The sequence below is a fragment of the Sphaeramia orbicularis genome, chromosome 18 (genome assembly GCF_902148855.1).
Source record: "Sphaeramia orbicularis chromosome 18, fSphaOr1.1, whole genome shotgun sequence".
NCBI lineage: Eukaryota > Metazoa > Chordata > Actinopteri > Kurtiformes > Apogonidae > Sphaeramia > Sphaeramia orbicularis.
Genome location: NC_043974.1, coordinates 25259539 through 25283524, shown reverse-complemented (window position 1 = coordinate 25283524; position 23986 = coordinate 25259539). Strand labels below are relative to the sequence as shown.

The 23986-nt window shown below is 36.7% G+C and overlaps 1 protein-coding gene, 1 long non-coding RNA gene and 4 other non-coding genes across 7 annotated transcripts in view; 2 read left to right on the top strand and 4 right to left on the bottom strand.

Moving 5' to 3' along the window:
• Window positions 1–23986, top strand: part of LOC115438749 (uncharacterized) — a 31545-nt gene that overhangs the window by 2505 nt on the left and 5054 nt on the right. The window lies entirely within an intron of this gene.
• prox3 (prospero homeobox 3) lies at window positions 988–23034 on the top strand. 2 transcript variants are annotated; one of them, XM_030162538.1, is made up of 7 exons: window positions 988–1339; window positions 5432–5526; window positions 7570–9470; window positions 9552–9665; window positions 17152–17264; window positions 17598–17703; window positions 22563–23034. In XM_030162538.1, the coding sequence occupies exons 3-7, from the start codon at window positions 7629–7631 to the stop codon at window positions 22734–22736; spliced, it is 2349 nt and encodes a 782-aa protein (XP_030018398.1). In that variant the 5' UTR covers window positions 988–1339; window positions 5432–5526; window positions 7570–7628; the 3' UTR covers window positions 22737–23034. The 2 variants fall into 2 exon arrangements, with proteins under 2 accessions (XP_030018398.1, XP_030018399.1); XM_030162539.1 differs by having other exon boundaries at window positions 990–1339; window positions 9558–9665.
• On the bottom strand, window positions 16893–16966 carry trnai-aau (transfer RNA isoleucine (anticodon AAU)). The gene has a single exon. It is a non-coding gene; the product is annotated as a tRNA-Ile (tRNA).
• On the bottom strand, window positions 18297–18370 carry trnai-aau (transfer RNA isoleucine (anticodon AAU)). Its single transcript has one exon. It is a non-coding gene; the product is annotated as a tRNA-Ile (tRNA).
• On the bottom strand, window positions 19389–19462 carry trnai-aau (transfer RNA isoleucine (anticodon AAU)). Its single transcript has one exon. It is a non-coding gene; the product is annotated as a tRNA-Ile (tRNA).
• trnai-aau (transfer RNA isoleucine (anticodon AAU)) lies at window positions 20483–20556 on the bottom strand. Its single transcript has one exon. It is a non-coding gene; the product is annotated as a tRNA-Ile (tRNA).

Below are 23986 nucleotides of genomic sequence, written 5' to 3'. Positions count from 1 at the left end.
GATAGATAGATAGATAGATAGATAAAAGTTATAAAAAAGTGAACATTTAACAATGTAACATTTTAAATTTGTAAATTAATGGGTTGGTAGAGTTGGTAGAGCAGCTCGTCCAATAACCAAAGGGTTGGTGGTTCGAATCCTGGCTCTGACTGTCCATATGTCAAAGTGTCCATGGAAGACACTGAACCCTAAACTGCTCCCAGTTGGACCTGGTGGCTTTGAAAGTGCTTTGGACAACATGAAGGTGGAGAAAATGTGCTAAATAAGTGCAGTCCATTTACCAGTTAAATCTACATGATTAAAATGTTAAATCTACTTGTTACTCCATGATATGTTTACAGTTGGATGTGTTTTTTACAGTATTATTCTGGAAACCACAGCTGCCAGGTTTTTTCGTAAAAACAACAGGAATTTTTTTTTTTACAGTGTAGGTCAAAGTTCACATTTTTTATTCATTTTTAAAATCTTCCCATTTTATTATAATGGGTGAAATATGAGTAAGGGGCGGTGGTTTGTTGCGCCTGGCACTACTTATTTATTTACTTCTTGGATTTTTGCCACTTACGGGTAAGGAACCAAATATGGTAACTTCACTGACCTTCATGACGATAAAAAAAAATTAATAATAATAAAATTTCACGAAATGAAGTATTGTTATGTCCTCCAATAACACACTAAGATTGACATTTTGAATTTCAGAGTATTTCTATAAATGAACTATAAAGGGTTAATGACTCACAAACTGTTGCGTTTGTGAAATGTCCAACAATTGCGTTCATTTGCATCGTTTTTTAGTTTTTTCTTAGTATTTAGGCTGTTGTTCTATGTGTGTGTGTGTGTGTGTGTGTGTGTGTGTGTGTGTGTGTGTGTGTGTGTGTAGTGGGGGTCATGCCAACATGGGAGGGACCGGACCGTCAAGTGGACAGCTCTCGAGCCCTCCCCACGCCTCTCTACACCGGGAGTGAGGATGATGCCAGCCACAGATAGACGGAGCAGTGAGGGAGGGGGGTGAAGAGGAGGAAAAAAAAAAAGAAAAGAAAAAACACAACCCTGCACACAAGAGAAGGCGGTTTGAGAAGTGAGAGTTACGGAACAAGGGCAAGTACAGAGCGGAGCAGGACCGGGAAATATCCGCAGGGGTTGTTTTTTACCGATGTCCGAGCCCCCCCCACCCCACCGTCCGGTACCGGTGCTGGAGACAGGTCTACCGCGGTGGAGAGCGCACAGGAGCGGCCACTGGAGTTGAAAGCCTCGGCGACTACACACCGCTGGAGCCCCCACCACCACCACCACCACCACCACCACCACCACCACCAGCACCAGCCGAAACTGACTGAGAGTGAGTTTATTTCCTATCATAAATGTAGAAGTTGAACAAGCTGTTGGCCAAAGTCACAGTAGTTCACATTATTTTTATTTATTTTTTATTTTTTTTCTTTCATACTGCGACATTAGTCCACAGCTGCCAATTAGTCACAGGACGCACCACGGGGGCGCGCGGACAGAAAGTGACAGCTCGTGCATCACCACATTGGTCAGAACGCATGGTAGGACCGGCAGATGTTGCCACGCGGAAGCTTCAATAATAATAATAATAATAATAATAATAATAATAATAATAATAACAATAATAGATAGATAGATAGATAGATAGATAGATAGATAGATAGATAGATAGATAGATAGATAGATAGATAGATAGATAGTTTTCTGTGTTCATTCTCAATTTTATCCAATAGTAGCTTCTCTTTTTCATGCCTATATAGAAAGTATAGAACATAGAACACATTTAGATAGTTTAGTTTCTGTGTTCATTCCCCTTTTTATGCAATAGCTTCTCTTTTTCATGCCTATGTAGATACATAGATATAGAACGTATAGAACATAGAACACATAGATAGTTTATTTTCTGTGTTCATATACCCTTTTATCAAACAGTAGTTTCTCTTTTTCATGCCTGTGTAGATATATAGATATAGAATGTATAGAACATAGAATGCGTTTAGATAGTTTATTTTCTGTGTTTATTCCCAGTTTTATCCAATAGTAGCTTCTCTTTTTCATGCCTATGTAGATATATAGATATAGAACATATAGAATGTAGAACACATATAGATAGTTTATTTTCTGTGTTCATTCCCCCTTTTATGCAATAACTTCTCTTTTTCATGCTTATGTAGATATATAGATATAGAACGTATAGAACATAGAGCACATATAGATAGTTTATTTTCTGTGTTCATTCCCAATTTTATCCAACAGTAGCCTCTCTTTTTCATGCCTATGTAGATACATAGAACATATAGAACATAGAGCACATATAGATAGTTTTTTTTCTGTTTATTCCCAATTTTATCCAATAGTAGCGTCTCTCTTTCATGCCTGTGTAGATATACAGATATAGAACGTATAGAACATAGAACACATATAACCCCCAGTTTTCACTTTCTGAATCTACATCCTGCCAGACCTATGTAATAGTTGTTTTACCTAGTTTATTTACAGCGTGCATTCTCTCTAATCTAGTGGTTGCTAGCTTTCATTTCCATTGCCAAGTGTTCTATAGACTTCATATATCCCTATAGACCTATGCAGTAGTTTTATTTCGTTTATTTATTCTGTGCACTCCCTCTTCTTCTTTTTTTTCCAATAGTAGCAGTCTAATCTCATGGTTAACAGCTTTCATTTTCGTTGCTCAGTGTCGAATTTTTTTTTTTTTTTTTTTTTTTGCAGCTTTTCACTGGCTTTGAAAAGCTAATCTGTCCCTGATATAAGCGCATTGGCTGGGTTGCCATCTGGGCTGTATAATAGTGGAGTGGAGAGGGCATTTGAATAATTGATATTTAGCTATTTATAGGAGGATTATTCTCTTCATGTTGCACCAGGGGACCAACACACTGATCTATCTATCTATCTATCTATCTATCTATCTATCTATCTATCTATCTATCTATCTATCTATCTATCTATCTATCTATCTATCTATCTATCTATCTATCTATCTATCTATCTATCTATCTATCTTTATTTTCTACCTCTGTGTCTATCCCTACATCTGTCCACTTATCATGCATCCATCTTTCTGTTCGGTGAGTGGTACTGAATCCATCTGAAGTGGATTAGGGGTGTTATCAAAGCTAAGTAGGACCACTGTTCACACAAACACCCTCACATATGCACACAATTGCACACATACATACGTACATGCTGCTCTCACTCCATTTCACTCCCCAAGGACCATTGACCATTGTTAGCCCTCTCTCAAGCCTCTTTTGTTTTCGTGTGAATCTGTATGTGTGTGAGTGTGAGGGTGTGTGTTTGACGGTAAACACTCTGATCAAACAGTGCTTAACAAGCTGCCGAAACTGATAACAGACAGGAGAGGAAGCGAGGAAAGTGGGATGAGAGAGGAAACGAGAGGAAGGAAAAGGGGGGGAAAGGGGTGTCAGCAGGGACAGGAGGTTTTATACTGAACAAAAAGCGACAAAATGAATGTATGTGTTTGATCTAAAATAGCAAAATGTACTGTTAGTGACAGGCAAAATGTTCACTGTTCTATATTTTATAGGTTTTTCCAGGTGTCGAGGTAGTTTTCCAGTAAGTGGCGCAAAACACTGTTTATTTATTTTGCGTCAGACAAAATCTATGCGCAAATACCTCTATCAGCCTCCATTTTGTCACTATCATTTCGTGACGTTTGTGCTTTCTTAGACAGTCCACATTGAGAGCAACAGGAAAAATAGCATAACGAGAGGCGGGTGATGTGACAAAGATCATCAGCCAGATGTTAACCCACACCAGCACATGGCCTGGTGCCCAGCCTTTGGGTTGCACTGACACACTTTCCCTTTGTCTTCCATCAGATTTTTGTCACTCTGGTAGGGTGCCATTCCCCGTCAATGAGTATAATAATTAAGAAATATTAAATCAGTCCTTTATGATCATTAGCTTCTATGTCACAGGTGTCAAACATGCGGTCAAAGGGTCCGATCCAGCCCCTGGAATGAATTTGTGAAATGCAAAAATTACATCGAAGATATTTAGGATATTAAAATATTTTAGGTCAGTTCAATCTAAAGTGGGTCAGACCAGTAAAACACTATCATAATTACTTATAAATAATGAAAACCACAGAATTTCTTCTTTGTTTTAGTGTAAAAAAAGTAAAATTACACAACAATGTTTACATTTATAGACAAAAAATGCGAATAACCTGAAATGTCTTAATAGAAGTATGTGGAATTGTACCAATGTTCTGCCTGTTACTAACTATTTGGAGATCCACTGTAATCTATAAATTGCAATACACATGTATAAATGATAAACTAAGACGTAATATTGTTAAAATTGCACTTATTTCTCTTGTTTGTTTGTTTTCTTTTAGGTTATTGACATCTTTTTTGTTAGGATAGTTTGTAAATGTAAACATGTTCATAATTTTATGTTTTTTTATTGCAATAAAACAGAAAAACTTGGAGTTGTCATTACACTGGGTTACAAAAAAATGTTTTTTGCAAGTTGTCTAGGTTTTTTCAACTGAATTAGGACCATTTTGCACCGCTAAATCCAAAAATGACATCTGGTTTTCTCAATCAGGTCAGGTTTTTTTTGCTAATTTGATTTTGAAAAATTTGATCTTCTCACAAAATTGATTACATTTTTGTGACTTTATCAGTTGATTTTTTTATATAGTTCTCACCCAAAATAGGTTTTAAGAGAAAAAAAAATCATTTTCTAACAGGATTCCTGTTAGGTACAATGGTGTATTCACCGCAGATGTAGCAGAATACGTCAGGCTTATTTTTGCAAGATCTTCTAGTCGAAGCCATTTCATTCACCTGTAATATTGAAAAAAAACATTAATCATAAATTGGCAGAACTCGTTTATTGCAAGAAATATGAAAGAATTTTGTATCATATGATGTGAAAATGCCCATAAATGTAAGCAAAAATGTTAAAAAGCCAATATGTAGCATAGTTGAGAAAGTTGACCTGATTGAGCAAAATTAATGTGATTTTTGGATTCAGCACACCCAAATACCTAAATCAGCTCAAAAAACTTAAACAATAAATTTGTTGTTGACCACTGTTATTTACAGGTTATCATGTAAAACTGATGAACTAAGGTGTAATATTGTTAAAATTGCACTTATTTTTCTTAAGACTTTCCAGGTTGTTCGTATATGTCCATGTTATGTTCAAGTATACTTCGTAGATGTAAACATTTTCATTATGGAATTGTACTTTTTTCACTCAAAAATATAGATAAAACTTTAGAATTTATATTATTTATCAGTTCTTATCTTATTATTTATGTTATTTTACTGATCCGGCCCACTTTAGATTATATTAGGCTGAATGTGGCCACTGAACTAACATGAGTTTGACACCCCTGTTCTATGTTTTAGTAAATTATGCCCACATTTTGCAGGTGTACGCAGACATATTGGAGCTCGGTACATCACAGCAAATCAAGTGGGAGTGTTTGTGTCCAGTAATAGACAGCTGACCTGTTTTTCTGCCCAGGTAAGTGGAAGTCACGACAAGATGTATTTATTCAGTCGTCAACACGCTGGTTTTACAGATACCGTACTGAAACATATGGCATTTTAATGTCATAAAGGCACGTCATGCTTCCTTAAATCCACCTCACGTATCATCATAAACTTTTAGATCATTAAAAAACACATTCTTACCAGCAGCTTTAGTGTTAATAGGAGACAGAAATAACATGCAATGGTGGAAGACACATTTAGATCCTTTTTGTTTGTAAAAGTATCAATGCAGAAAGTACCAGCAGCAAACTAGTTAAAGTATTGAAGTAATAGCCCTGCTTTGGCCTGTCAGGCTGATATATTATTAAATATGACATCATTAGATTATTAATAGTGAAGCATCAGTGTTTGAACAGCATGTTACTGGTGTAGCTGCTGGAGGTGGAGCCACATTGAACTACTTTATATCCAGTTTTATACACATGGACGCAAGGTCAATCTGTGGAAACATCACATGATCAGCTGAAGACGACTAGAAGGAAGTTTTGATACAGAAGTTGCTGGATGTTTCTTTAATCTTTATGATGACAAATTGGATTAACTGAACCTGCATATACATGAAACCAATCTAGTTTAGAGGGAAAACATCAGTTTGAGCTATCAGCCTCTTGTAGACTTATGAAATGTGACTCTGAGTGGACATTGCTTTTTTATGACACCAAAAGACAAAAAACAAAGGGGTTTCATGGTGTCATCCCACCTCTTTCTTTGTCTATATAGTGAAGCATAAATGCCATATATCGTTAGAAATTACAGTTTTAATCTTTTTGTGTTGTATTTTGAAGGTTTGTTTCAAAATCCGTGTGTACAAACTTCATCTTAAATGAGTGATCTGCATGGATTAATAAACTGGAGGAATAAACAAGAAGTCAAATACGTAAAAAATACCAGTCTTATAACACATGCACCTTGTTTTCCTAATCTCACCTGCATATATCCCATATATCCTGTATTCTTATTTGTTGTACATATTTCTCATCTGTAGTAGAGATTTAGTTTTTGTATATTTTGGTACTTTTTGTGGTACTTTAGTAGCATAGTATGACAATTTTAAGTTTCACCAAACCTACACACACACACACACACACACCTGTATATCAGTGGCGGCTGCTTGTCTTTCACAGAGGGGAAGCTCATTGTCGGCTTACATCAAAAAAAAAAAAAAAAAAAAGGCAGGTTATTTAAACATAAATTCGGCCCTCCGTTCCTTTTTAAGAAAATGGTCAGTGACCTTATCGTACCAACTAAACAAGAAAACGCTGAAATTATGTTAAATTGAAACAAGGAAGTACAATGAGTGTGTTTTATTTACAGTGCAAGAAATGAACAAGTAATTTCGTAGTGGTTTCTCTCTTGATTTCTTTCAACTTTCAACTGATCCTCCAATCAGCACGTGGAAGCCCGGCGTCCAGCCCAGCCGAGCTCCGCCCTCAGCTCCATTCACCCCCAGAGACACTGAGCATCCGAGGGCGGGACAACATCGTGGCATTTATCCAATTACCATCCAGTTTTGAGGCAGTGAAAAAAACTGTTCCACTCAGTCCCATTGAAGTGCATGGATGCCGGCCGTCTACGGGCAAATGCACTGAGCAGAGATCGCATGAGAAAACAACGAAAAGTGAACAACATCGAATCAGTTGATTTGTGATAAAGCTGATTCTGAATGAACTTGTCTTTGAGTTGAACGTGTTCTAACACATTTGTAGTCAATAAAATGTCAACACAATCGTACATATTTAACCATTTAATTTTCGTAATTTTAGGGGGAGCCGAGCTTCCCTTGCAGTCTATGAGAAATCGCCACTGTCGTATATGTATATTTAATATTTTAGCCTGTAGCTTTTTGCACATGCCTACATTTTCAGCATTTTGTGAGATATTTATTTAAAGTCTTTGTTGTAAGAAAGAAAAGGTGTTTTTGCTGCTAAACTGATTTTCATTGTTCCTGTGACAGTGACAATAAAGATCTATTCTATTCTGTTCTATTCTATTCTATTCTATTCTTGCTCATTAGGAAAAACAACATAAAGCTATCTGAAGCAACCGTCATCTCCTCTGTTCTTCTATCCAGTGATGGATTCCCCCTCAGATCTTTTTGATGACTCTGCTCCCCAGATACATGGGTTTGCTCCTCCTCCTTGCTCCACAGACATACCTGGACTCCACCCCCAGCCCAGTACAGGTCGCCCCCCTCCAACCTTTAGACCACCTGGCTTCCCTCTAATCCATCACCTCCTCCAGCCCGGTGGAGTCCCCAGAAGGATCGGAGGACAAATCACCACAAACCTGAATGCACAAAGGCATCCTGAAGACCGAACTCTGGAGGAAGATACACTGGATAGAGAAGGCCAAGTGGAGCAAGGGATTGAAGAAGAGGATGAAGGAGTGATGGAAGGAGAGGACAGCATTTTGGGACTTAAAAAGAGGCACAGTGATGCTGCAGAGTGGGGTCAGGATGTCATGCGGATGAAGAGGATGAAGCTGGAGAACAGAGGACGAGATGGAGAAACCGAGGACGGAAGCAGGAGGTGTGAAGGAGGGAGGGTGGGGAAGAGGAGGGAGAGGGAGGAACTGAAGGAACAACTGGAAGAAGCGAGGGAGAGACTTCAGGCTCTGCAGGAGAAAGTATGGAGGGCTTTTGGAGAAAAGCACCGAGCGGAGGAGGAGAGGAAAAGGAGGCGTAGTAGAAATGGAAACAGAGGAGAGGAAGATGTAGGGATGACTGAGGATGAGGATTTACCAGAAGGGGTTTACGATGAAGAAGACATTGACGGTGGAGAGATGGAGAAGGAATCTTTCTCTCTTCTCTCTGCTTCTCCTTTTGACAACTTCCAAAAACAAAGAGAAGAGAGGCTGAAAGACAGGGAGGGGAGGACGGAGAGAGGAAGAGGAGGAGGGCTGCACTTAGAAGGTGTGATGGAGGGAGCGGGGTTATGGTTAGATTGCGGCGGGCTTTTAAGAGGAGACTGGGATGGAGGGATAGAAGACGAAGGGGAAGAAGGAGGGCAGAAGTTTGCGCAGGCTCTGAAGCTGGAGCTGGGCAGCGCCGTGGCACGAGTCATCGACCGAGTGCTCCGCCTTTACACTGAAACCACAGATTTCACTCCCTCTTCTCCACCCGCCGCGATCTCTTTCCTCCCATCGGACGGGGGGAGCGATGGAGGGAGGGAGCGGGAGATGTGGATGGGGCTGCTGACGAGAGGGAGAGGCGAGGAGAGAACAAGGGGTAAGGAGGAGAAGGCAGCAGGACAAGACGGAGAAAGAGAGAAACAGCTGAAAAAGTTAACCAACGGACTGGCTCCAGGACAGCCGCATCACACCGAACCCTCTGATCTAGCCCTGCCATTGGCCATTCAGAGGTCACCTGACATACGCAAGGGCCACCCCCTCCTCGGCCCACCCCTCACCGCCCACATCACCCCCTCTCACCCCAACATCTCCCTGCATCACCCCTCTCTTCCTCGCCCTCCTCTTTCTCACCCTCCGCTCTTGGCTCCGGCGTCACAACCCAAGGACCCCTCATCTTCTTCCTCATTCCACCCGTCGTCCTCCTCCTCTTCCTCTTCTTCATCTTCCTTCCCTGCGCCTCCCCCTCCTCCTCCTCCTCCTCCACCCCCTCCTCCTCCTCTCCCTCTCCCCTTGCTCCACTACTCCATGCAGCAGCTCTTCTCCCGCTCTCTCCACCACCACCCACAGCTTCCACACCTTCCTCCTTCCCGCAAGGACTATTTAAACTCAGACCCCTTCTTGGAGTTTTCATCTCACCCCTCCTTCCCGCCTCTCCCGCTGCTCGGTCATCTGGACCCCTCCCTTTCACGCCACGGGGGGAGAGACCGAGAGAGAGGCATGAGGGGAGATGGGGGAATGAGAAGTGGAGGCTTGGATGGAGGAGAACTTTACCTGTCAGCAGGAGGAATATCCTTTTACCACCTAAAGTTGTAGAAATGAACGTGTGTGTTTGTGTGTCCTATATGTTATCTCCTTAACCATATCCATGTATACGCCCAGGAGGGATTGTCACCTTGCCACCTGAAGAAGGCTAAGCTTATGTTTTTCTACGCACGCTACCCCAGCTCCAATACGCTGAAGACATACTTCCCTGATGTCAAGGTGTGTGTCCAATCCAGGATCCCCTTAACCCTTTTCATGCATAGTGGTCACTACATTGGACATGTATTCTCCAGCTGTTTTCTTGTATGTTCATGGGTTTAGTTGTTTTAGTTCCATATCCTCCTGAAACCCAGCAAATGCATTTTTGTCCTCTGTAGGGGACAAAAGTTGAACAGTTTTACACTGTAAGCCCAGACTTTGTATTTACTAAAATGCTTTAATTACAATGTATTTAAATGATTTAAGTTTTATTCCATTACGATAAAATGTTAAGTATATTCTACTAATTTGTAGACATAGTCGGAAGTATGAAAAAGTTTAAGTTGAATGGATTTGAATCACTAAGTTTTAGTCATGACAACACCTTTTTATCTCCGCGTTGCATTGTGGGTATTGGGCATGTTGTTGAAAATGTGTTCTTTTTCTGTGCAGGGGTTCAGCGGGGTTGTGGTGTTTGTATTAATTTGGACTTAATGTGTGTATGTCAGTGTTTATTGGCCTTTTTGTGTTTGTTTTTGTATTTTTGTAGAGCTGCACCATGAGTCAGAGCCATAGGAAGAACAATGGATTTACTGTTCATCTAGGATAGATTTTGATTAATGAAAATCTTTATGCCTCGCCAAAATAAAAGCACTTCCTGTACTGGTAAATTGCACTGAGCTATTTTCCTGCTTAACTTCCATCTAAGCTGCAATATATTAAGATGAATAATTTCATGAAGCAATTTATACTGCAAAAGATTTTAATTTAAGTCAACTCAGAATGAGTCCAACGCACTGATGATATTAAGTTAGTGATTATCCGAAGCAATTGACATTGCAGCAAATTTTAAGTTAAATTAACTTGGCATTTAGTGTGTTGTACTTAAAATAGCATTTCCATTCAAATCAAGCATTTAAGTTTAATACACTCAAGTTTTCATTACGCATCACTTAAATTTTTTAAGGTAACCAGCTTACTCAAATTTTTTAAGTAAACTCAACTGATCCTGTATTACAGTGTACTAAAAAAATGCTGTTCATTGCAAAGGACATTCCATAAAAAAAAAAAAAATAATAATAATAATTTTAAAAATTTATCAAAAAAAACTGTTGCATCATGCAGTTTCCAATCAAAAAAAAAAAAAAAAAAAAAGCTAAAAATTTTCACTTTACGGGGTCTCAGGAGGATATCAAACAACACAGTGGACACTCATGCATCATCTACACTGACATTCATACCATTACTGTAACTTTACTGTTTTTGATAAACCTGATCTGCACTAACATGTTTGAGTGTAAATCAACTGCTAATTTTCTCAAACAATTTATTTTTTTGTGTGTAGTATCTCCATAATTAGTATTAGAATATGATAAAATGTGTGAAAACATGAGATTAGCTGCGTTAAAAAAAATACATATTTCATAGTTTTCACACAGTATATCACTTTATGATAATGGGTTTTAAATATATGTTTCTTTGCTTCAGAAATTAAATGTATGATGTCCAGCTGAGTGGACATTTTTGTAACTCTGTGAAAAATAGATTCATAAAAACAATTCAATCGCATTGTTTTTTTCATGCCTAAATAGGAATAAAAACACTCAGGAAAAAAATCTTGATTAAGGTTCTTATAATTCATGTGTGAAAGGGTTAGAGAACATTTGGATTCAAACAACATTATGGAAAGGCATAAGTAAATGAGCAACACAATCTAGATAAAAATCATTAAAAAATGACTACTTTAGGGGCCTCATAGCAGATGGAATAAACATTTAATTCAAACAATATTCTACCGTTCACTCCACATAAAAGACCAGCCTTGCATATTTAATGTAGTTAAAAAAACAAAAACAAAAAAAGGACTGGGTTTGCTTTTGCTCTATGTTAAATTTTCACTCGCTACCCAAACTCTAATGAAGATGGTTTCTTCGTCTTTCAATACTGGGTTTTTGACAATAAATGTGACTAAATCGATTCTTAACATTTGCAATAATTTGCAAGTCTTAGCCCATAAGGACCCAAACAGCCACTGGTGACCAAAACCATTTACTGATCTAAACTGTTTAATACCTGTTGATGTACTAATCTTATCAATACATGTAAATAATTGGTGTAAAATACAGTTTGTCATCTTTTCATGGTCATCGGATATGATCCATTTGGACGTTCAGAGGCTCCGTAGTGAAACTAGAAACACCGTCATCTTCTACAACATTGATTCACCAGTAAAACCCAAGGAGTTGGATTCATGACAGTGGATGGACACACTGGGTTTATGTTCAGTTAATGATAGATTTGACTGAAAAAGTCACTTTTGCTTCACTTTTCTCTCACCTTTAATCAACTTTATTCTGAGCTTTAACTAACGTCTACATGATCAGTGAATTACATATGGGAAAATACATCATTTACACTGAAAAAATTCAAACTAAAGATGATCATTTTACAATAAATGGTGATAAATTACTTAAGAAAGGTTTAATATAGAAAAAAAAAAACATTTGGGAACTGCCACAAAAGTACCACTGGGTCTTTATGGGTTAAAGAAAAAAGAAAGCATGTACATAGGGCTATAAAGTCCCATTGTTTGATAAGTGGTTTAAAGAGCGTCCTATTTCCTCTGTGAATAAAAGAGACATTACAGCTGTGCACTAGTGACATTTTAAAGTGTTAATCAGTCTGCAAGTTGCCTGTAATTTCTTTGCTGATGGTCTTTTAATGGTAGAACAGCTTGTTTATAAACCTGTAATGCTGGCGTTACTTGCACCACGTTAACCAACTAACCTAACCACACTGTCGATAATAATTTCCATGGTTTGTAATGAGAAATGCCATGTTTTTCTTCTGGTATGAGAGAAAAGTGATGGTTTGGAAAATAGGTACGAATAAGGATTGAACCTGCAATATTAGTGCTCCACTGTGACCAACTCAGACCTAAAATAGAAGAAAATTCAGTGGTTTCTGCATTATGTGTTCCTCTAATTAGAAACTTTCTCATATGATCAAGTGTTCCCTATGATATAAATATAAGATAAATGCTACTAAAAGGTGAGGTTTTACAACAGCACAGAAAATATGACCACCACTAACTGTGAGCGGACTGTAACTGTAATTATCTTTTAGTACAGATATTGATTCTGCATGAACTATTGAAAAAAAATAAAAATTTCTACTTCTGTTTGTCAAAAATATTTAAAGTATCATTAGCCCTCAAAGAGCTAAACAGCTGCTGGTGACTTAAAGCATCTACTGATATAAAATGTTAAATAACTTTAGAACCACTTTCAGGTAGAATACAATGTCTCAGCATCAGATATGACCTATTTGGATGTTCAGAGGCTCTTTAACCCTTTCATGTATACTTGTCACTACAGTGGACATCTATTCTACAGCTGTTCTCTTGTATATTCGTGGATTATGGTGTTATTTTTTTATTTTTTTTTTAACACATATCTTTATTAAAGTTTTCAGACACTACATATCTTTTCTGACATGAATCAGTAACATTATGTAGATCTCCCCTGAGCACAAACCCCCAGAATCACAAGCCCTCCCCATAGTTTTCACACAATTTATCAGTAAATACATGTTTCTGTGCGTCAAAAATTAAACATGTGGTGTCCAGCTGAGTGGACATTTTTGCAACTTCATGAAAAATAGGTTCATGTGAATTTTTTTTTTCTTTTTTTTAATGTATTTTTATTTATTATTTATTTACTGTTTTTATTTTAGTTATTTTTCAGAAGAAAATTTTCAATCGCATTGTCTTTTTTCATGCCTAAAGAGGAGTAAAAACACTCAGGAAAAATTTTTGATTGAGGTTCTCATAATTTGTGGATGAAAGGGTTAATGAACTTGAAAACACCATCATCTTCTGCAACGTTTATTCACCAATAAAGCCCATATAGTTTGACAAGGATACTTTTGTCTCAGGTTTTTCCGTTTTGATATACAGTCGTGAAAAAAAAATATTAGACCATCCTTGTTTTCTTCAATTTCTTGTTCATTTTAATGCCTGGTACAACTAAAGGTACATTTGTTTGGACGAATATAATGATAACAAAAATAGCTTATAAGAGTTTAATTTCAGAGCTAAAATCCAGCCATTTTCCATGTTTTCTTGATAATAACCAAAATCTGACAAAAACAGTGCTTTTAGGCATTCCACGTTTTCTCTTCTGTCTGTTTTAGTCACATGATACACACAGGAGTTAGTACTTGATTGCATATCCATTGGTTTCAATGATTTTTGACTAATAATTTTTTGTGCGACTGTAATATCCTTTGAATTTGCTTTGAGCTGTTATGAACATGTACATGATTGGTAAATGAAAAACAGGAAAATACTTGTTTTTTGCCAAAATATGTAAAATGTAGAGTATAAGTTTATAGTAAATGTTGATAAATCACTTAAGAAAGGTTAAATATAGAGGAAAAAACTCATTTGGAAGTCACCGCTAAAATAGCTCTTGGTCATTTAGTGTTGATAATGTTTTAGCAAGATCACATTCCCATTGAATCTTTACCAAACCAAGCCTCGTATTCTATAAAACACACTTCTACATCGTTTATCTAATTCCACGTAGATTCAGTTTATTTTTTATGTATAATTTGTATGACAGTCTGTAGGTTTTTGTTCATAAGGACACAATATGAGGCATGCTTGTGCAGTGGTTTAGGTCTGTAAGGGTTAACATAGTGCTTAACACAATTTTAACATTTCGTGATTTACTTATGTGTATAAATTAGAGGTAGACCGATATCGATATATTGGGCCGATATATTGATTTTTTTCAATATCAACCATCTGCCTTAATTTTTTTGTTGAAAGCCCATATTTGATCAGTAGTAAAAAACATTTTAAGATATTTGATCAGGCACCTGTGTGGGCAACACTTGAAGTTCAATAAATGTTAAAAGAGTACTATGTGTGCATGTATTAATACTTTCATTTATATTGCTGCATAAAAATCTTAATTATCTGAGTGTTTCTATTGTATTTTTTGGTCAATGTGCTTTAAAAAAAAAATTGGCCTCATAAATCAGCTGTAGATATCGGCCTTGAAAAAACCCATATCGTTCAGTTTCTAGTATAAATGCATGGGAAAGATTTAACTTTATTGCTGTTTGTGTGAATTTGACTTCATGGTGTTTTGTCACCTCATCATTTTTTGATTGAACGCTCAGTCATTCTGAGTTAGATTTCAGAATCGTCTATGTCAGGGGTGTCAAACTCATTTTAGTTCAGGGGCCACATTCAGCCTAATATGATCTAAAGTGGGCCGGACCAGTAAAATAATATAAATAATAGGTTAAGAACTTATAAATAATGTCAACACCAAAGTTTTCTCTATGTTTTTGAGTGAAAAAAGTCAAATTCCATAATGAAAATGTTGACATCGATGAACTGTACTTGAACACACCATGAAAAAATATGAACAACCTGAAAATTCTGAAGAAAAATAAGTGCAATTTTAACAATATTACGCCTTAGTTTATCATTTATACATGTGCGTCACGACTTACAGATCACAGTGGATTTACAAATAAACAAAATATTTAGTAACAGGCGGAATGTTGGTAAAATTCTGCAAACGTCTCTTGCGTCATTTCATAATGTTCATATTTGTTCGGATTATTCACATTTTTTGTAATAGGATAGTCTGTAAATATAAACATTTTTGTGTAATTTAACTTTTTTTTTTTTTTTTACACTAAAACAAAGACAAAAATTAGCATTTTTCATTATTTACAGGTTGTTATGATTGTATTTTACTGGTCTGACCCACTTCAGATTGAATTGACCTAAAATGATTTTCACATCCTTGATTGTTAATATCTTCATTATAAAGTGGGCCGGATCAGTAAAATGATATAAATAATAAGATAAGAACTGATAAATAATATCGACTCGATAGTTTTATCTATATTTTTGAGTGAAAAAAGTACAGTTCCATAATGAAAATGTTTACATCGATGAACTGTACTTGAACACACCATGAAAAAATATGAACAACCTGAAAATTCTTAAGAAAAATAAGTGCAATTTTAACAATATTACACCTTAGTTCATCATTTATATATAATAACCTGTAAATAATGACAACTCCAAGTTTTTCTGTTTTATTGCAATAAAAAAAACATTAAATTATCAACATATTTACATTTACAAACTATCTTAACAAAAAAGATGTAAAGAACCTAAAAAAAAACAAACAAGACAAATAAGTGCCATTTTAACAATATTACGTCTTAGTTTATCATTTATACATGTGTATCACAGTTTACAGATTACAGTGGATGTCCAAATAGTTAGTAACAGGCAGAATATTGGTACAATTCCACATACTTCTATTAAGACATTTCAGGTTATTCACTTTTTTTTTTTTTTAAATGTAAACATTTTTGTGTAATTTTACTTTTTTTTTTTACACTAAAACAAAGAAGAAATTCTGTGGTTTTCATTATTTATAGGTAATTATGATAGTGTTTTACTGGTCTGACCCACTTTAGATTGAACTGACCTAAAATATTTTAACATCCTTAATATCTTCAGTGTAATTTTTGCATTTCACAAATTCATCACAATGGATCTGTAAATACACAAAACATTTAATAACAGGCAGAATATTAGTAAAAATCGAGTACTGTGAAGACATTTCAGGTTTTTCACATTTTTGGTAAAAGGCTAGTCTGTAAATGTAAACATTTTTGTGTAATTTTAACTTTTCAAAAACTGAAACAAAGAGAAAAAAAATGCAGTTTTCATTATTTATAGGTTATTATAATAGTATTTTACTGGTTCTGACCCACTTTAGATTGAATTGGTATTGGTATTGATATTCTGCTGTTTACATTCTGTTTATCTATTTATTCTTTATTGCACTCATTTATTGCACTCATTTATTTTCAGCTTGTTTTTAAAGTTATATAGACTATATTTTAATTCTGTGAAATCTGGAAGCCAAGCAACGACATTTTGTTGCCAAAATCTCACTGCTGTGTTTCTTTTGTGCAATGACAATAAAGGAAGTCTAAGTCTAATTGACCTAAAGTTATTTCAATATCGTTGATTTTTAATATCTTCAGTGTAATTTCAGTATTTCACAAATTCATCCGAGGGGCTGGATTGGACCCTTTGGCGGGCTGGTTTTGGCACCCAGGCTGCATATTTGACACCTGTGGTCTGTGTGTAGGTATTCATTTAGTATACTTGTAGGTATTTACTGTTGCTCAAAAGTTCTTTGGCCCGTACGGGGATCGAACCCGCGACCTTGGCGTTATTAGCACCACGCTCTAACCAACTGAGCTAACCGGCCATGAGTTTGACATTATATCATAGTTCATGACACTGTGTTTTTTTTCATATTCTGTTTATGATAAACACAGACTATAGGCAGATTTTACAGTTGGTCAAACAATATTATAAACTGTGATACGATGTAATAGGCAAAATACTACACCTGCTCACTTTGTGTCCTGTTTCTACATTCCCACTGTGTAGTTCAACCGCTGTGTGACCTCCCAGATGATTAAATGGTTCAGTAACTTCAGAGAGTTCTTCTACATCCAGATGGAGCGCTTTGCACGACAGGCAGTCCGTGAGGCTCTCACACGGTTGGTTTGGGTTGGCAGCGACTCATGTTTAACTAATTTGCTGTAAAACTTCCACCGTCTGACTGGATTTACTCGGAGCTTAAGGGCACATACGTTACAGGCTACATCAGCTCACACGCCGCTTAATTTATACCGGAAATGTTGATCTGCACATTTGGGTAATTCAGATTACATTTTGACGCTGGCATTCTCATTCGTTTGTTTAGCAATGGCTAACTTAAAGGTGTTTAATAGGAAAAACAAATGTAATGTAAACACTGATAAGCATTGTTCAGCATGCATTTTGCAGGAAGTGGACTAGAAATCATTGTTGTTGTTGGTTTTTTGACCCAGGGATGGTGCACCTCGTGTGGGCAGAGAGAATCAGCTGCGGGTTGGCCGTGACACCGAGCTCTATCGCATCCTAAACATGCACTACAATAAAAGTAACATCTACCAGGTAAGGACTGAATATGGAATAGGAACATAAGTGAGTGTTTCAGAGCCTCACAGCGCTCTTTGTACAATAAAAGAAAGCCTTTTCTTCTTAAGCGACCTTGCTTCTGATTGGCTGAAGGCCTTCTTAACATTACTACTCTTGACATTTATTATAAAAAAGCCCTGTTTTATGTGTGAAACAATTAAGGCTACATGAAGGTTGAGTCAGAACAGGTCAGGACTATAGGGTAAATAGGCTGACCCTGCTCTGTGATGACACGCCCTTGACTACTTCTTTGTAAAATGAGAGATTGTTACTCTCCTCTAGGATATTTAGTTCCAAATTTTTATTTTTCTTATATAATTCTGCTGCAAATGGTCCATATTAGTGCTGTCTGCAGTTCTAAGTAGCCTGTGTACAGTAGTGGAAAACTAATCTATCAGTATGTATTTAATATTTCTCTACAGACCTATAGTTCCTTTTTACTGATTGTTGTCAGAAGTGTCTAGTAGTCTTTTGGGATACAGTTACTAGATGTGGTGGAGTTACTATTGCAATTCAATCACAACTCTTTTTTGTAGGTGTCAACAGGGTGGTATCTGTCAAAACTCACATGGCCCGTACGGGGATCGAACCCGCGACCTTGGCGTTATTAGCACCACGCTCTAACCAACTGAGCTAACCGGCCTGAACTAACAGCTATTCTGAAGAGTTAAAAACTGCCAATCCTAAAGTGCCATTATGCAGAAATTTTGTTTTCTTAGGCTATGTTCAGACTGCACACATATGTGGCCCAAATCCGATTTTTTTTCTCCCATATGTGACCTGTATCTGATCTGTTAAAGACAGTTTGAACGGCACAAATCCGATTTTTTCAAATCCGACCCAAGCCACTTTCATATGTGGTCCTAAATCCGATACGTATCTGATATTTTGCAATGCAACTTCAGTCTGAACAGCCATGTCGCATTTATCCGACCTTTGCGTCATGGAAATGCGACAAACATCACAATTCTGCATCCCAGGAGGAGAAGCAGCGGGACAACCATATTTTTCTCCATAAACACAGTGCATGCCTGCGTGGTCACGTATTACATGAGAAAATGTAAGTCACTTCAGGGTCACATTCAGTTCGTACTCCAAACTGATAGAAGTCGCATTTAATGTGTAATATGAAGGCGCACACAAAAGAAATTGGATTTCACCAAAAAATCTGAATTGTGTATTAAGACCTGCTGTCTGAATGTAGCCTCAGTGTGATTTTTCCCACTCTGTAGCCCATTAAACTAATATTCACTCTGATCTTCTGATAGACTGCTTAAAAAACAACCTAATTATTTACATAGAGGCTTGCATCTATTCTTTACTTTATAAAGTCAACAGTCCAAGTTTAGCTGGTGCATATTTACAAGGCAGAACCAGAGATGTGGAACATTCTAATCAGCATCAAGTGTCTTAAAATCTGTATGGTCTGTATGGGGATTGAGCCCGTGACCTCGGCATTATTAGCACCACACTCTAACCGGATGATTTTTTAGGAAATTTTGGAGGCTTGAAATCCATCAATCACGCAACACCATGATGCAGAATTTTTTATTTATTTTTTTTCATTGTCTGATTTTTTTTCACAGATATGTCAGAGGTACTACTTCAATCACAACTATTTTTTGAAGGTGTAAACAGGACGATGTCTGTCAAAATTTACATGGCCCGTACGGGGATCGAACCCGCGACCTTGGCGTTATTAGCACCACGCTCTAACCAACTGAGCTAACCGGCCTGCTTTGTAGGATTTATAGGAGGGTTGAAATCCACCAATCACGCAGCACCACTGTGCAGAATTTTTTTTTGTCTTTCTTTGATTTTTTTTCCCACTGTTTTGCTAGTCAGTGTAATAACACTAACCTTTATCTTCCAAGTGTACTCTATGGTAGTTTTGTTTGACTTTAGAACAATCTGCACATGACCAGTAGTACTGTCAATCATATTTATGCAGGTATTTAGTTGAGTTTAGTTTAGTTCAGAGACAAATGCAATACATTACATAGGAAAAAAACCCAAAACAAAATGTTTCTATGCCTGATATTTAAGGTTTTGGTGTTGTATATTGAGATCAAACCCACAACCTTAGCATTATTAGCACCAAGCACAAACCAACCAGCCTTTTTAGTAGGAGGGCTGAGTTGGTACTTCAATCACAACTATTTTTTGAAGGTGGACACAGGATGGTATCTGTCAAAATTTACATGGCCCATACGGGTATCGAACCCCCGACGTCAGCTTTATTAGCACCACGCTCTAACCAACTGAGCTAACCAGCCTGCTTTGTAGGATTTTTAGGAGGGTTGAAATCCACCAATCACACAGCACCACTGTACAGAATTTTTTTTGTCTTTCTTTGATTTTTTTTTTCCCACTGTTTTGCTAGTCAGTGTAATAACACTAACCTTTATCTTCCAAGTGTACTCTATGGTAGTTTTGTTAGACTTTAGAACAATCTGTACATGACCAATAGCACTGTCAATCATATTTTTGCAGGTATTTAGTTGAGTTGAGTTGAGTTTAGTTCAGACACAAATGTAATACATAACATAGGAAAAAAAAAAAAACACCAGAAATTACTATACCTGATATTTAAGGTTTCAATGGTGTATACAGGATCAAACCCACAATCTTAGCATTATTAACACCAAGTGCAAACTGGCCTTTTCAGTATGAGTTTCAGGAGGGCTGAGTTCGTACTTGAATCACAACTGTTTTTTGAGGGTGTAAACAGGATGGTATCTGTCAAAAAATCACCTGGCCCGTACGGGGATCGAACCCGCGACCTTGGCGTTATTAGCACCACGCTCTAACCAACTGAGCTAACCGGCCTGTGTTGTACAGTGGAAATCCACCAATCACAGAGTGCCACCATGCAGAATTTCTTTTTTTCTTTCATTTTTTTCCCCACTGTTTTGCTAGTCAGTGTAATAACACTAACCTTTATCTTCCAAATGTACACTATGGTAGTTTTGTTAGACTTTAGAACAATGTGTACACATGACCAATAGTACTGTCAATCATATTTATGCAGGTATTTAGTTGAGTTTAGTTTACTTTTATTTAGTTTAGTTTAATTTAATTTAATTTTAGTCTAATTTAGTTTAGTTTAGTTCAGACACAAATGTAATACAAAACATCGGAAAAAAACAACAATAAAAAAACAACAGAAAACTATTATGCATGGTATTTAAGGTTTCAGTGGTCCATATGGGGATCAAACCCACACTCCTAGCACTGTGCTCTAACCATCTGAGCTAACCAGCCAAAGCTCTTGTTAGCAACTGCTTCAATTCCATTTTCAGAGCTACCCTATGCTATGTCTTTTTCTAGTTCTGTTAAATTAACTTGTATTTGCTTGATTTTAAATTACCGCCAAAGAGGACAAAAAACTCATAATTGGGTTTCAGCAAATAAAATAACAAGGGAGGGTTCCTTCCAAAATCCCATTTCATGGAAGCCCCTTTTTTTTTGCTTTAACATTCAGTTAATACAGTCGACTCCTTCAAAAGGCAGCTGAAAACCTTTTTATTTTAACAAACTTTAAGTCAGAGTGGTGCATAGTTTACTTCTGATCATTTTTCTACTGTTTCATTGGTTTTATGTTACTTGGATATTCTATTGCTGTGTAAAGTTTATTCTTCCAAAGCACTCTGCGGTATTTATTTTATAATTTAACTTTACTTAGTTACTTCAGAAATAAATTCTTGATTGCGTAATGATGTAGAAATGGCAGGAACATTGAGTTATGCACAAAGAAGCTCTAATAGTTTGTAATTTTCACCATGTGGCACCTAGAAAAATAAATGAAGAAAGAATTTTATTGTTTTATTTCTTTTAATGTAGTGAATTAAAGTGAATTACATGCTGGACAACACAGAGAAAAAAAAGACAGTGTATTAATTGTATAGATTTCTTGAGTTTTAGTAGTAGTAGTAGTAGTAGTAATTTATTTTGAGCACATAGAATCATCAGATAACAAAGAATCATACAACATGGTCAAAACAAACAAATAAATACAATTTTTTTGCGCTCAAAAAGGAGTGGGAAGAAGTATAACGTATTGACTCCCACCCCCTTTTTACAAACTAATAATCAAACTAGATCCGCTTCCTTTGCTTTGTTAACACACATTTTCCTCTGTATATTTTTTTTACAATAACACAAAACATCCATACAAACCATTCATATACACTTTTTTTAGTCACCTCATACACAATCAAATTTGCATAATCAACCGTTTTTAATATAAACTATAATATTTATTTATATGAACTTTAAATATTTACTCCAAATACAGTGATCAATAAATATGATAGTATCTTCTTATCAAGATAACCAATTAACTGCAATAATATCTTATTTTATGCGTACTTCTATAATGTTCTGTATTTTGTTATTATAGTGGATTTATACATCCTTTTAAATGCACACATTGAAGAAGACATTTTTAAGTTTCGCTCCAGATTATTCCACAGATGTACCCCTCTAACAGAGATACACTGGCTTTTTATGTTTGTTCTACACTTAATTTTCTTGTCGATTTCAGTTCCCCTTAAGTTATAATGACTTTGCCTGGGCTCAAACATCTCCTGTAGACTGTAGAGGAGCATATGTTCATGGGCTTTATACATAATAATAAGAGTATTAAGGTCAACAAGATCGTGTAGTTTTAGAGCATTTCATTGCTACTTTCAGAGAATTGTACTGTTTTTTGTCCATATATTGAATTAATTCTTAAACCTGTGGAAATCTTGCCAAATATCATTCATGCAAAAGATATTAATGTGTAGAACTGCAGATATTTAAGTTGTAACATCCATATTTTGTGTGTGCAGGTCCCTGAGAGGTTTATCGAAGTGTCAGAGGTGGCTCTGAGGGAGTTTTACTCAGCCATTTGGACTGGGAGAGACAGCGACCCCTGCTGGAAGAAAGGCATTTATAAGATTATCTGTAAGCTTGACAGTCCCGTTCCAGATGCCTTCAGACTGCCTGGTTGTCCCGTGGGCTGATCTCTAACCGCTTTCTTTCTGGCACATGTAAACAAATGTACACATGCATGCACCGACACACAACGGCTGAGCGAAGGGATTTATATAGAAGCATCTGTTAAGGTTGTCATTTGAGAACATGAGGAAAGGTCTTCATCCATAAAAACATTTAGAAACTAAAAGGAGGATTTGACTCGACGTAGGGTGTAAAGACAGAGCACCAGTGTAGGCTCGAGTGGACAGACACACACATACTCTCAGCGCTGTGGTAGAAGTCTTGTGACAGCACTTATCAGAGAACGTGACCATACCATTGAATTAAAACGGCCAGCGCTGGAATTCCCTTTCCAAACATTCTTCACCAGTCAGTTGACTTGTGAAATCACTACGCTGCCTGCAAGAAGTAAAAAAAAAAAAAAAAACTGGAGCAACCATAGTTGGAGTGGACAAAGCAGTGGAAATATGTAGATCTGCTTTGTGTTGTGGCATAGGTTTGACTTCCACCAAACATTAATAATCATTCATTCATTCATTTTCTGAACCCGCTTTATCCTCACTAGGGTCACGGGGGTCGCTTGAAGCCTATCCCAGCTACATAGGGGCAAAGGTGGGGTACACCCTGGACAAGTCGCCAGTTCATCACAGGGCTGAACATATAGAGACAAACAATCACTCTCACATTCACACCTATGGGCAATTTAGATTAACCAATTAAGCTATCAGTGCATGTCTTTGGATGGTGGGAGGAAGCTGGTGTACCCGGAGAGAACCCACGCAAAATTATATTTCATACAAATTCAAGAAATCTAAAAACATAAACATCAAAGACAGAAAAAAACCCAAACAAAAATAGAAATAAAAAAAACAGAAGAACCTGAATAAATGAAGCAGAAAGATTTCAACTCTTTAATACTTAAAAAAATAATCCAATTAACTCATCGGTAAATTTAGTTTTCATCAAAACATTAAATCTGACACATTGAAAAAGAAGAAACATTAAGGAATCTGATTCACAAAACGGATGAAACCCAAACCAGAACCAAACTGGACCAGAACCAGAACCAAACTGGACCAGAGCCGACAAACTACATTAATAATCAGTATAGAAATAAACAGACATTTAATCTGGGCCCATTGTTCTGATAAAGACGCTAAAGATTTCCTGCTTTTTATTCATCTTTTACTTTCACATAACCCACCCATAAATGCTTATTTCTGGAGATAACTTGCTAAAACTGCTAAAATGATAGTTATCTTGCTAGCTAACACTT

What these genes read in the sequence shown, in the direction of transcription:
- prox3 (XM_030162538.1), top strand. Translation starts at nt 7,629, where the DNA reads ATGGATTCCCCCTCAGATCTTTTTGATGACTCTGCTCCCCAGATACAT. An exon ending in CATACTTCCCTGATGTCAAG is followed by an intron (nt 9,666 to 17,151) that starts GTGTGTGTCCAA and finishes CCCACTGTGTAG; the next exon opens with TTCAACCGCTGTGTGACCTC. An exon ending in GTCCGTGAGGCTCTCACACG is followed by an intron (nt 17,265 to 17,597) that starts GTTGGTTTGGGT and finishes TTTTTGACCCAG; the next exon opens with GGATGGTGCACCTCGTGTGG.